General features: G+C 39.3%; 1 protein-coding gene across 1 annotated transcript in view; it reads right to left on the bottom strand.

Moving 5' to 3' along the window:
- POLD1 (DNA polymerase delta 1, catalytic subunit) overlaps positions 1-13737 on the bottom strand; it is a 384813-nt gene that overhangs the window by 283514 nt on the left and 87562 nt on the right. Inside the window, exons 9-10 of the mRNA XM_053690816.1 lie at positions 10275-10441; positions 9378-9482 (exon numbers count right to left, since the gene is read on the bottom strand). Coding sequence (XP_053546791.1) covers positions 9378-9482; positions 10275-10441 — 272 coding nt within the window. The remainder of the gene's footprint in view (positions 1-9377; positions 9483-10274; positions 10442-13737) is intronic.

The raw sequence follows: 13737 nt of genomic DNA, 5'->3' as shown, positions 1-13737 counted from the left end.
ATTTTAGAAATGTAACAGTCTATAGGAACATGAACAACATTAAAGAGACATTATACACTAGATTTTTTATTTGTATAAATGTTATGTAGATGATCCATTTATATAGCCTATACAGGTTTTTTTTTTTTTAAATGTATAGTTTTGCTCATGTTTAGATAACATTGCGCTGATTTTCAGACTCCTAACCAAGCCCCAAAGTTTTAGGAGAATACTGAAGTATACCTACCCCCCAGTTTACTCCTGTTTGTGCAAAGAGTCTTCATATGAAGAGGAAGGGGGAGTGTCTGATTTTTTTTGCTATAGAACCACTTTTAGTGGGTGTCCCAGCTAAGCTTTTTAACAGTGCTAAACTGGGAGCTTCTAAGTAAGTTTTTAAACGGTTTTATACTGGATTTTTCTGCTTAATAAAAACTTACCGAGCATCCCAAACCTGCCCCCTTCTCACTCCAACTGATTTTATTTTAACATTGTTCTACTCTGTGCAACCATTTAGACTAAATGGGCTGATAAGCATATACAGTTACATCAATTTCTTCACACTTGTAGCTGTGGCATGTTATTAAGATACTAATATGATATTCCACCTAATGCCTTCTTAAAGAAATCTCCATAAAGAATTGTGTATCCACTATCGTACAGATACCCCCTCCTCTCCCTGTTACTTCAGTTCAAGTATAGCTATGCTAGGCAGAAATGAAAGGAAAAAAGTTCTCTAGACATGAGTTTAAGAGATTCAACAACTACACACCATGCCCATGGTGGCTTTCATATGTCACTATTATGCCTGCAAAGATATTGACTTATTGGCTAGCACAAGCAGTCAGTACCAAAGATTCCCAAAAAAGAAGGATAGAGTAGGGCAAAAAAAAAAGAAAAAAAAAGAAAATTTATGCTTACCTGATAAATGTATTACTTTTTTGACATCTTAATTACTATTACTCCCTACAGTAGGCGGCAAAGAGCACCACAACAAAGCTGTTAAATATCCCCTCCCTTTCCTCCCAACCCAGTCATTTGACCGAAGTAAAGGAGAGAAAGGAAGTAACAAGGTGCAGCGGTGTCTGAAGTTTATAATAACCAACAACCTGTCTTAAAAAACAGGGCGGGCCGTGGACTCATCGTGTCAAAAAATAAATAAATTTATTAGGCAAGCATAAATTTTATTTTATTTTTTAAGACACAATGAGTCCACGGATCATCTTAATTACTAATGGGATTCAATACCCTAGCTAGAGTACACAGATGATACGGGAGGGACAAGACAGGGAACCTAAACGGAATGGACCACTGCTTGAAGAACCTTTCTCCCAAAGGCTAAGTGGACCTTTGATTCAACAGCAGGCCTTTTTGAACTGCATTCCCCTATTCCAAGACTGATTGGGCCTCCAGGAAGGCTTGGACTGCTCCCACTTGGAAGAGGGGGTGGAAGAATTTTCCTTGAAAATTCGATAGGAAATAAAATTACTCTGACGTCCGATTTATTGCTCTTATCCTGAGGGAGGGAATAGCCCTTACCTCTCGTAATATCAGAGTTATCGCCGTCAAACCAGGTCCAAACAAGGTCTTACCCTTGTAAGGAATCCCCCCAAAATTTAGACTTAAATGAGACATCCGCAGACCAGGATCTTAACCCTAACACACTGCGGGTCATTATAGGAAGCCTGAAATCTTAACTTCCCCTGAAGGCAAGCATCTGTAGAAAAGAAGTTGGATAACTTCAAGGCCCCTATCCAGTCCTGGATTTTTACGAGCCTTTTCATTCCAATAGCCAGAAGTGCTCGAAAAGAGGTGCTGTCTCCCAAACGCAAATAGTCTGACTAAAATTCTCCAATCCTTCCGATAACCGGAAGTGCTAGGAAAGCCGTGCGCAACGAAATTGGCGCCACACAAGCTCCACCCATCGTGGGCATTTCAATAGCCATCTCCCGGTCGCCATTATTATTTTACAAAAATAAGCCACAGGGAGCAAATTAGCAGATTTTGTTTAGGTAGCTGCTTAGTCCAATTGCTAAAATATTAAGTGAAAAACCCTCACACTGAGCTCGCTCACTGCAGAAACAGCTCATCGTTGTAAATACGTAATCTCCAGGTCGGTTATTAGTCATGAAACCGCCGGGAGATGGGGGTCACCCATCACATTCAGCCCCAGTGCCTGCGTCCAAGCTGCCATAGTGTCCCCTAATACGCTAGGCTAATCTCTCTCTGTAACCCTTTCAAAGAACCCAATTCCAATGAGGTCTGTATAAAAAATAAAGTGCTCAAACTTTTTCTGAGTTTTCTTTATACCCCCAGAAATAAAGTCAGCACTTACCTAATCTTCTGCCTAACAGCAAGGCAGTTCCCAGGTTTGAGAGGTCCTCTCCCTCACATGGACCTGCAAATAAACTAAAGTCATGAGTAATATCCCTCAGGTTTTTAGTGTAAGGGCGGCATCAGAATATGGGAGGTGCAGTGAGAATTATGTCCCACAAGATCCCATTGCTCTAAAGCCACCACTGCTCTACTGAAGAGACTGATATGGACTACGGCTACACCCTAGGACAAAGCAGCACAATCTTGCACTACTTTAAAAATAATAAACTCTTGATTGAAGAATATTTTTCTAACACCTAATTTACCACCTCCTTGCACTTAACGTAGGCAAAGAGAATGACTGGGTTGGGAGGGGAGGGGATATTTAATAGCTTTGCTGTGGTGCTCTTTGCCGCCTCCTGCAGGGCAATTAATTAAGATGATCCGTGGACTCATCGTGTCATTAAAAAGAAAACAAATAGACATAAAAAACACAACAGTAGAAGTCCTTCTTTGAAAGATATCTTGCTTTAGACACAACCACTACTAGTTCTTAAAAATCAAGAACCTCCAGACGATATATGAATAAAAAGGCTGATGAGACAAACCAGGAAAATCCAAAAATTATATACGAAATAGAAATTCCATTTTTTAAACAGGTCAAATTCTAACAACTTAAAAAAATATTTCAAGATCAAGACGTAGAGTAATCTTCCACAGGAAAATGACAGATATAACAGATAATCCCCTTTACATCATTTTAAAAGTAAATTACAGGCTCTGCAGAGTTGAAAATAAAATTAAGTTTATTCTCTGCTTAATAAAAAAAAAACTAAATATTGTGATCCTATGAATTACATTAGGAAGGAAAGCAATTGGAGAAAACTTGAATTATTCGAGTGATAAAAAGCAAAAGAATACAAGACCCTGTATTTAGCAGAATACCTTCTAAACTTCGTATTGTTCTCTCACTGCCACTTGATCTATTTCTAGGCTCTCTCATTTCTGCAATGTTTACAAAAACATATCAATGAGGAGAAGCCATTCCTCTACTAATTCAATAGCCAGCTTATACAATCAGTTACTGAAGTGTGGAATGTGAATGGCTGAAAATGCACTGCTATGGATTTCTGTCCAATAGAGAATTTTACTATAAAATACAAAAATAGCTAGATATAAGTGGGCTTTGAGTCATACAATTGAAAAAGCAGCAAATAAAATCCATTTTTTTTAATTTTTGTCTTGAGGTCAATACCTTTGTTCCTTAATTATACAATTAATACAGATACAGTACCAAAAGATAATAGGTATTGATTTCTCATCTTTTAAGTGATAATGTAATATATATGTAATATATGTTAAGAAAAATACTAAATTATTTCATGGCATTTCTGATAAAAGACAGTGTGAATTAATGTTTAATTTTAAACAAAAAAGTAAAATGTAAAAAAAAAAGAGAAAAAGAAAGTAAAGAGAAAAAAAAGAAAGGATAGAAGGAAGAGAAATATAAGGTAAAAGAAAATTTATGCTTACCTGATAAATGTATTTCTTTTTTGACACAATGAGTCCACGGATCATCTTAATTACTAATGGGATATTCACCTCCTGGTCAGCAGGAGGTGGCAAAGAGCACCACAGCAGAGCTGTTAAATAGCTCCTCCCCTCCCTCCCACTCCAGTCATTCGACCGAAGTTAGGAAGAGAAAGGAAAAGCCAAGGGGTAGAGGTGTCTGAAGTTTACAATAACCCATAACATGTCTATAAGAACAGGGCGGGCCGTGCTCTCATCGTGTCGAAAAAGAAATACATTTATCAGGTAGGCATACATTTTCTTTTCTTTTTTAAGACACAAGTCCACGGATCATCTTAATTACTAATGGGATTCAATACCCAAGCTAGAGTACACAGATGATACGGGAGGAACAAGACAGGGAACATGAATCGGAAGGCACCACTGCTTGAAGAACCTTTCTCTCAAAAACAGTCTCAGCTGAGGCAAAAGTGTCAAATTTGTAAAACTTTGAAAAATTGTGAAGAGAGGACCAAGTTGCAGCCTTGCAAATCTGTTCCACAGAAGCTTCATTTTTGAATGCCCAAGAGGAATGAAAAGCCCTCGTGGAATGAGCTGTAACTCTCTCAGGAGGCTGCTGTCCAGCAGTCCCATGCAAAACGTATGATGCTCTGCAGCCAAAAAGAAAGAAGTAGCTGTAGCTTTCTGTCCCGTGCGTCATCCTGAGAAAACCACAAACAAAGAAGAAGACTGACGAAAGTTCTTAGTCGCCTGCAGGTAAAACTTTAAAGCACGGACCACGTCCAAATTGTACAACAATCTTTCCTTCTTAGAAGAAGAACTAAGACACAAAGAAGGCACCACAATTTCCTGATTAATGTTCCGATCAGAAACAACCTTAGAAAGAAATCCTAATTTAGTACTTAAAACGACCTTATCTGCACGGATAATAACATAAGAAAATAAGATAAGGAGACTCATACTGTAATGCCGAGAGTTCTGACACTCTCCGAGCAGAAGAAATAGCCACTAGAAATAAAAACTTCCAAGATAACAACTTAATATCTAAGGAATGCATAGGCTCAAACGGAGCGCCTTGAAGAACATTGAGAACTTGATTAAGACTCCATGGAGGAGTAACTGGTTTGAACACAGGCCTGATCCTGACCAAGGCCTGATAAAAAAGATTGTACATCTGGGACATCCGCCAGACGTTTGTATAACAAAATAGATAAGGCCGAGATTTGACCCTTTAGGGAACTCACAGAAAAACCTTTCTCCAAACCTTCTTGGAGAAAGGACAAAATCCTAGGAATCAGAACTCTACTTCATGAGTAGCCATTGGATTCACCCCAGTAAAGATATTTACGCCAAATCCTATAGTAAATCCTTCTAGTTACAGGTTTACAAGTCTGAATCATGGTCTCTATAACTGAATCAGAAAACGCTTGGATAAAATTAAGCGTTCAATCTCCAAGCAGTCAGCTTCAGAGAAACTAGATTTGGGTGAAGGAAGGGCCCATGAATCAGAAGGTCTTTCCGCAACGGAAGTCTCCAAGGTGGTAGAGAGGTCATCTCCACCAGATCTGCATACCAAATCCTGCGAGACCAGGCCGGTGCAATGGGGATCACTAAGGCTCTTTCCTGAAATGATTCGAGCAATTACTCGAGGAAGGAGAGCAAACGGAAGAAACAGGTATGCTAGATTGAAGGTCCAAGGGGCCGTCAGAGCATCCATCAGTTCCGCCTGGAGATCCCTGGATCTCGACCCGTATCTCGGGAGCTTGGCGTTCTGCCGCGATGCCATGAGATCTAACTCCGGCTGACCCCACTTGAGAATCAGACTGGAAAATACTTCCGGATGGAGTTCACACATTCTTCCGGATGAAAGGTCTGCCTGCTCAGAAAATCCACCTCCCAGTTGTCTACCCCTGGGATGTGGATCGCAGACAGACAGCAAGAATGAGCCTCTGCCCACTGAATAAGTGTGGCAGCCTCTGTCATCGCCAAGGAACAACTTGTTCCTCCCTGATGATTGATGTAGGCCACTGACGTTATGTTGTCCATAATCCTTGAGCCTTTAGGGAACCCCAGACTGCTCTCCACTCTAGAAGGCTGGCATCTGTTGTTACAATCACCCAAGATGGTCTGCGAAAGCATGTTCCCTGGGAAAGATGATCCAGCGATAACCACCATTGAAGAGAGTCCCTTGTCTCCTGCTCCAGTAGAAGCCTGGGGGACAAGTCCGAATAATCTCCGTTCCATTGTCTCAGCATGTTCAACTGCAGAGCCCTGAGTAAACTGAATGATGTCTATAGCCGCCACCACCATTAACTTCATGCACTGAGTCAGTGAAGGACGAGGAGTGGACTGAAGGGCTAGACAAATATCGATAATCTTTGATTTCCTGACTTCTGGTTCCTAGGAAAGTCACTCTTGTGTGTGGAACTAAGGAAATCTTTTCTAAATTCACCTTCCAGCCGTGGGATCTTAGGAAGGACACCACCAAGTCCGTGTGGGATCTTGCTAGCTGAAAGGATGGCGCCTGAACTAGAATGTCGTCCAGATAAGGCGTCACTGCAATGCCCTTTGAACAAAGCACCGCCAACAGAGATCCCAGGACCCTTGTGAAGATTCTGAGGGCTGTGGCAAGACCAAAAAGGGAGAGCCACAAACTGGTAGTGTTTGTCCAGAAAAGCAAACCTTAAGAACTTGTGATGATCCCTGTGAATGAGAACATGCAGATATGCTTCCTTTAAATCCAGAGTGGTCATTAATTGACCCTCTTGGATCAATGGAAGGATGGCACGATTAGTTTCCATCTTGAAGGACGGAACCCTGAGAAACTTGTTCAGACTTTTGAGGTCTAAAATAGGTTGGAACGTTCCCTCCTTTTTGGAAGAAGCCTATTTGAAAGCTTGTATCCTGTCCTAGATTTTATCCAGGGAGAGTTTCTGACTTAGTAGCATCAGACAACACATAAAATAATATGTTGTCACCCTAGTGACGGAAACAAAGTACACAGCTGGTTGCCATTGAAAACCCTGTTGTACCTATCCAATTCTTGGTTACATCGCGGCTAATCCCCCTTAAGAGACACAAGGCGCCGCTCATTCTATCAATCCTCGAAAAGAGGAAAGGCTGAGTAGACCTTGCCGGGGATTGAAATTGCAACCCTCGGTTTGCTAAAGTGCAGAGTAGCCACAGTGCATATGTATGCTGAGCTAGCTTCCAGCTAGCTCCAACTATCCTCTAAGGGTATAGTAGTTCTCTTAGATAGGCTGGAAACTACGCTTTCCACCCTAAGAATGGTTGCCCAGTCACCTTATCCGAGTCAGCTATGGGAAACCTCTTTTTAAAAATAGTGAGTGCGGACTTGCATTCCTTATAAATTACTGGGCACACTAGGATAGATTACACCGGCAGTGTTGGAGACGCCCAGGGTAGCTAAAACCTCCTAAAGTAACAAAGAGAGGTGTTTAAGCTAAAAAAACTGAAAGAAAAACAACCTCAGATCAAATAAAGATATTATTCCATCTGAGTATTCTTTCTCAGATAATCCCGAGGTATTGTCCCTTTTCAGGTAACAGGGAAGACCCACTCAGAATAGCAAATACTGAATCATTCCTAAATGATTGAAAAAAATCCTCTAGTAATGTTTTCTACCTTGTGGGAAAAAAACATATAAAGTATGAAACGCAGAGTAACTCCAGGAGGAGTGTGAGAGGAATCGCAGGGCACTGCAAGTGGGCTATAACATTTTGTGGGACACTACAGGAGAAAACTGTTGCATAGATTGACCATTGTCAACAGACTCCTAAAAAAGCAAAAGCCTTGGAAGGAGTAGGTTCAGAAAAAGAGACATTTTTCAATAAAAAATTTACACATAAAAAAAAAAGTTACTGTCTATTTAAATTTAGAAAAGTAACTTTATTTTTGTGTGTGCTCTTGTTCCATCCTAAGCTTCACAAAGGATGAATTAAACAAACATCTTAAATTCTTTTAATAAAGATAACATAAAAAAACGTTACTGTTTCTTTAAATTTTAAACTGTAACTTTTTATTCTTGTGCGCAAAAAATGAGCCAGATTAGCACGCAAATAAGCATTTACTTACACCTCAGATATAGCATGCTGAGGTGACCATCCACCAGTACCTACTAAAAAGTCATACAACTCAGTGACACTTAGAACTTCATGTTCCTATGCAAATCCGGAGCACAGCTGTAGCGCTATCCGGAACTACCTAAATGATAGCAATGAGTACTGTGCCTAGCATGGAAAAACAACACTTCCTCTTTCCTTCTGATGAACGGAGTAAATGGAGCGAGAGCCGTCTAAGTCAGCTCATAAATAATATGGGAAGTATCTTCATACTTCCATAAGAGATCGTCTTGCCTGAGACTCCAGGTCTAAAGACCAGAGTTCCGTCGTAGAGTCATCTAGGAACTCCTATAATGTTGTTCCAGGAGGGAAGCAGCAAGTCCTCTTGACTCCAAGGCCAGAACAACAGACATGGCACGGACATAAGGAAATATTACCTCCATTAGAGAGATAGTAAAGAAGTTCCATATATAAAATAGGAGCACCTATAAGTCATAGACCCAAATAAATAAAAATAAGTTCTTATATAAAAAATAGGAGAACATAATTTGCACAGGCATTATGTAAAACAATCTGCTATTTATTACGTCGTAGACATAATCTGTAAAACATAGAACAAACAACATGTTAATCCACTAGTAATTGAATGGATTTGTGGACTCTCCATGCCATTGGAAAGAAAGCTTTATTTTAGCGGAGTTAACTTTCAAGCGGTAGCGTTAAATAATGATCCACTTTTAATCTGGCCCTAAATAGAGTAAATTTTGCAACCAAGAAAGATAATTCCACAGGCATGTTTCACAGCTAATTTACTATACACATTTCCAACTAATTTAGGATATTCACCACAAGTAATTACTTAACAATGAAATAAAAATATGTCTAACAAAGGACTCACATTACAAGAATGCAAAGAAAATGCTACACATTTTAATTACAAAATATTAAAAAAGATATAGTCTAGTCAAAATTAAACTTTCATAATTCAGATAGAAAGTTGCTTAAAATTGCATGCACTCCTATTACCATTTTTTCTTTGTTCTCTTGGTGTCTTTATTTGAATGTAAGGTTAGGAGCCGGCCCATTTTTGGTTCAGAACCTGGGTAGCGCTTGCTAATTGGTGGCTACATTTAGACACCAATCAGCAAGCGCTACTCAGGTGCTAAACCAAATGTGGGCTGGCTCCTAAGCTTACATTCTTGCTTTTTCACATAAAGATACCAAGAGAATGAAGAAAAATTTATAATCGGAGTAAATTAGAAAGTTGCATGCTCTATCTAAATTATGAAAGTATAATTTTGACTAGACTATTCCTTTAAGCCAAGCACATAAACCAAATCTGAATTTCCTTGAAACAACATTTTAGGCAACAATAAGTAATACATTCCGAAACAGCAAGACCATGTATAATATCACTTTCCATATAGGAAAACTTTACAGCAAACAACTGAATACAAACAAACAGAGCGTTACCTTTAAAGCCTGTGCCCTGTTGATAAGGTAGGGTAAGTCAAAGTTCTGTATGTTGTAACCAGTTATAATATCTGGATCTATTGTGCGTACAAACTCTGCCCAAGCCTAAATTAAAGAAAAACAGTTACATATATTAGAAATGTTAAAGCAAAAGGTCCTCAGCAGTCCTCAAACATCTAAAACAGTTAAAGGGACAGTCAAGTCCAAAAAAAACTTTCATGATTTAAATAGGGTATGCAATTTTAAACAACTTCCCAATTTACTTTTATCACCAATTTTGCTTTGTTCTCTTGGTATTCTTAGTTGAAAGCTAAAACTAGGAGGTTCATATGCTAAATTTCTTAGACCTTGATTCTGAATGCATTATGACCACTAGAGGGCATTAGTTCACATGTTTCATATAGATAACATTGAGCTCATGCACGTAAAGTGACCTAGGACTGAGCACTGATTGGCTAAACTGCATGTCTGTCAAAAGAACTGAAATAAGGGGGCAGTCAGCAGAAGCTTAGATACAAGATAATTACAGAGGTAAAAAGTATATTAATATAACTTTGTTGGTTGTGCAAAACTGGGGAACGGGTAATAAAGGGATTATCTTTCTTTTTAAACAACAAAAATTCTGGTGTTGACTGTCCCTTTAAGCATGGTTGTTGTCTCTGTATGTATCGGTTTACAAATTCAAGTTACTAAACAGGAATTTTTAACGTCCATAAAAAACACCATAGTGAGTTATCTATTTTATCCTAAAGAATAATCATCGCCCAGGTGTTTCTTTGTTTGATGTTCCCCACATTTTCTGTATGTCTAATGATCTTATTTGCAAACCAGAATAAAGATCAATAAAAAAAAAATTGTAATGCCCTTGCTAAAGGAATCAACAGCTATACAACTTACCTTCAGCAATTCATCCTCTCTCTCAAAGCAGAGCACCCGAGAGCCTACAATACTTGCACAGGTATCGAGAGTGAAAACATTACGGATAAATGGATCCTTCTCTCCTTGGCGCAGAACCATGTTGGCTATCTGAATCACAGGGTCTTTGTCAGGCTCTGGAAAAATACCTATGTATAGGGACACACAAAAAGTGAACACTGTAGTGTGGGGAGGATTATTAGGAAGAAAGTAAACATTCAGAGGTGCAACGGCTATTCAAAGAGCAAGATTGAAAATAAAGTTATTAAACAGAAAGGGTATTTCAATGAAAATGCAAATTAGGTTTACCAGTGAATTTTAATTGTTTATTTTACAATAAATTTGTGGGGAAGAAGATACATACTGTTAAACTGGAAGCAACTGGCATAATTTATTTGAAATGACTGAAATAAAGTCTATGACAGCAAATGTAAAAACATAATTTATGTAAGAACTTACCTGATAAATTCATTTCTTTCATATTAGCAAGAGTCCATGAGCTAGTGACGTATGGGATATACATTCCTACCAGGAGGGGCAAAGTTTCCCAAACCTCAAAATGCCTATAAATACACCCCTCACCACACCCACAAATCAGTTTAATGCATAGCCAAGAAGTGGGGTGATAAGACAAAAGTGCGAAAGCATAAAAAATAAGGAATTGGAATAATTGTGCTTTATACAAAAAAATCATAACCACCACAAAAAGGATGGGCCTCATGGACTCTTGCTAATATGAAAGAAAGGAATTTATCAGGTAAGTTCTTACATAAATTATGTTTTCTCTCATGTAATTAGCAAGAGTCCATGAGCTAGTGACGTATGGGATAATGAATTCCCAAGATGTGGATCATCCACGCAAGAGAGTCACTAGAGAGGGAGGGATAAAATTCAGCCAATTCCGCTGAAAATAATCCACACCCAAAATAAAGTTTAAATCTTATAATGAAAAAAACTGAAATTATAAGCAGAAGAATCAAACTGAAACAGCTGCCTGAAGTACTTTTCTACCAACAACTGCTTCAGAAGAAGAAAACACATCAAAATGGTAGAATTTAGTAAAAGTATGCAAAGACCACCAAGTTGCTGCTTTGCAAATCTGATCAACCGAAGCTTCATTCCTAAACGCCCAGGAAGTAGAAACTGACCTAGTGGAATGAGCTGTAATCCTTTGAGGCGGAGTTTTACCCGACTCGACATAAGCATGATGAATCAAAGACTTCAACCAAGAAATGGCAGAGGCCTTCTGACCTTTCCTAGAACCAGAAAAGATAACAAATAGACTAGAAGTCTTTCGGAAATTTTTAGTAGCTTCAACATAATATTTCAAAGCTCTAACTACATCCATAGAATGCAACGATCTTTCCTTAGAATTCTTAGGATTAGGACACAATGAAGGAACCACAATTTCTCTACTAATGTTTGTTAAAGGTTGTTAGAATTCACAACCTTAGGTAAAAATTTAAAAGAAGTTCGCAACACCGCCTTATACTGATGAAAAATCAGAAAAGGAGACTCGCAAGAAAGAGCAGATAATTCAGAAACTCTTCTAGCAGAAGAGATGGCCAAAAGAAACAAAACTTTCCAAGAAAGTAATTTAATGTCCAGCGAATGCATAGGTTCAAACGGAGGAGCTTGAAGAGCCCCCAGAACCAAATTCAAACTCCAAGGAGGAGAAATTGACTTAATAACAGGTTTTATACGAACCAAAACTTGTACAAAACAATGAATATCAGGAAGAATAGCAATCTTTCTGTGAAAAAGAACGGAAAGAGCAGAGATTTGTCCTTTCAAGGAACTTGCAGACAAACCTTTATCCAAACCATCCTGAAGAAACTGTAAAATTCTAGGAATTCTAAAAGAATGCCAAGAAAAATGATGAGAAAGACACCAAGAAATGTAAATCTTCCAGACTCGATAATATATATTCCTAGATACAGATTTACGAGCCTGTAACATAGTATTAATCACAGAGTCAGAGAAACCTCTATGACTGAGAATCAAGCGTTCAATCTCCATACCTTCAAATTTAAGGATTTGAGATCCTGATGGAAAAAAGGACCTTGCGATAGAAGGTCTGGTCTTAACGGAAGAGTCCACGGTTGGCAAGTGGCCATCCGGACAAGATCCGCATACCAAAGCCTGTGAGGCCATGCTGGAGCCACCAGCAGAACAAATGAGCATTCCTTCAGAATCTTGGAAATTACTCTTGGAAGAAGAACTAGAGGTGGAAAGATATAGGCAGGATGATACTTCCAAGGAAGTGACAATGCATCCACTGCCTCCGCCTGGGGATCCCTGGATCTGGACAGATACCTGGGAAGCTTCTTGTTTAGATGAGAAGCCATCAGATCTATTTCTGGAAGTCCCCACATTTGAACAATCTGAAGAAATACCTCTGGGTGAAGAGACCATTCGCCCGGATGCAATGTTTGGCGACTGAGATAATCCGCTTCCCAATTGTCTATACCTGGGATATGAACCGCAGAAATTAGACAGGAGCTGGATTCCGCCCATACCAGAATTCGAGATACTTCTTTCATAGCCAGAGGACTGTGAGTCCCTCCTTGATGATTGACATATGCCACAGTTGTGACATTGTCCGTCTGAAAACAAATGAACGACTCTCTCTTTAGAAGAGGCCATGACTGAAGAGCTCTGAAAATTGCACGGAGTTCCAAAATATTGATTGGTAATCTCACCTCCTGAGATTCCCAAACCCCTTGTGCTGTCAGAGACCCCCAAACAGCTCCCCAACCTGTCAGACTTGCATCTGTTGAAATCACAGTCCAGGTTGGAAGAACAAAAGAAGCCCCCTGAACTAAACGATGATGATCTGTCCACCACGTCAGAGAGTGTCGTACAATCGGTTTTAAAGGTATTAATTGAGATATCTTTGTATAATCCCTGCACCACTGGTTCAGCATACAAACGAGCAAAGGGGATCGCGTCCGATGCAGCAGTCATAAGACCTAGAATTTCCATGCATAAGGCTACCGAAGGGAATGATTGAGACTGAAGGTATAGACAAGCTGAAACCAATTTTAGACGTCTCTTGTCTGTCAGAGACAGAGTCATGGACACTGAATCTATCTGGAAACCCAGAAAGGTTACCCTTGTCTGAGGAATCAATGAACTTTTTGGTAAATTGATCCTCCAACCATGTTCTCGAAGAAACAATACAAGTCGATTCGTATGAGATTCTGCTAAATGAGAAGACTGAGCAAGTACCAAGATATCGTCCAAATAAGGAAATACCACAATACCCTGTTCTCTGATTACAGACAGAAGGGCACTGAGAACCTTTGTAAAAATCCTTGGAGCTGTTGCTAGGCCAAACGGCAGAGCCACAAACTGGTAATGCTTGTCTAGGAAAGAGAATCTCAGAAACTGATAGTGATCTGGATGAATCGGAATATGCAGATATGCATCCTGTAAATCTATT

Source organism: Bombina bombina, chromosome 8 (assembly GCF_027579735.1).
Source record: "Bombina bombina isolate aBomBom1 chromosome 8, aBomBom1.pri, whole genome shotgun sequence".
NCBI classification, from domain to species: Eukaryota; Metazoa; Chordata; class Amphibia; order Anura; family Bombinatoridae; genus Bombina; species Bombina bombina.
The sequence above is the reverse complement of the archived record's forward strand: the minus strand, read 5'-3'. Positions and strand labels throughout refer to the sequence as shown.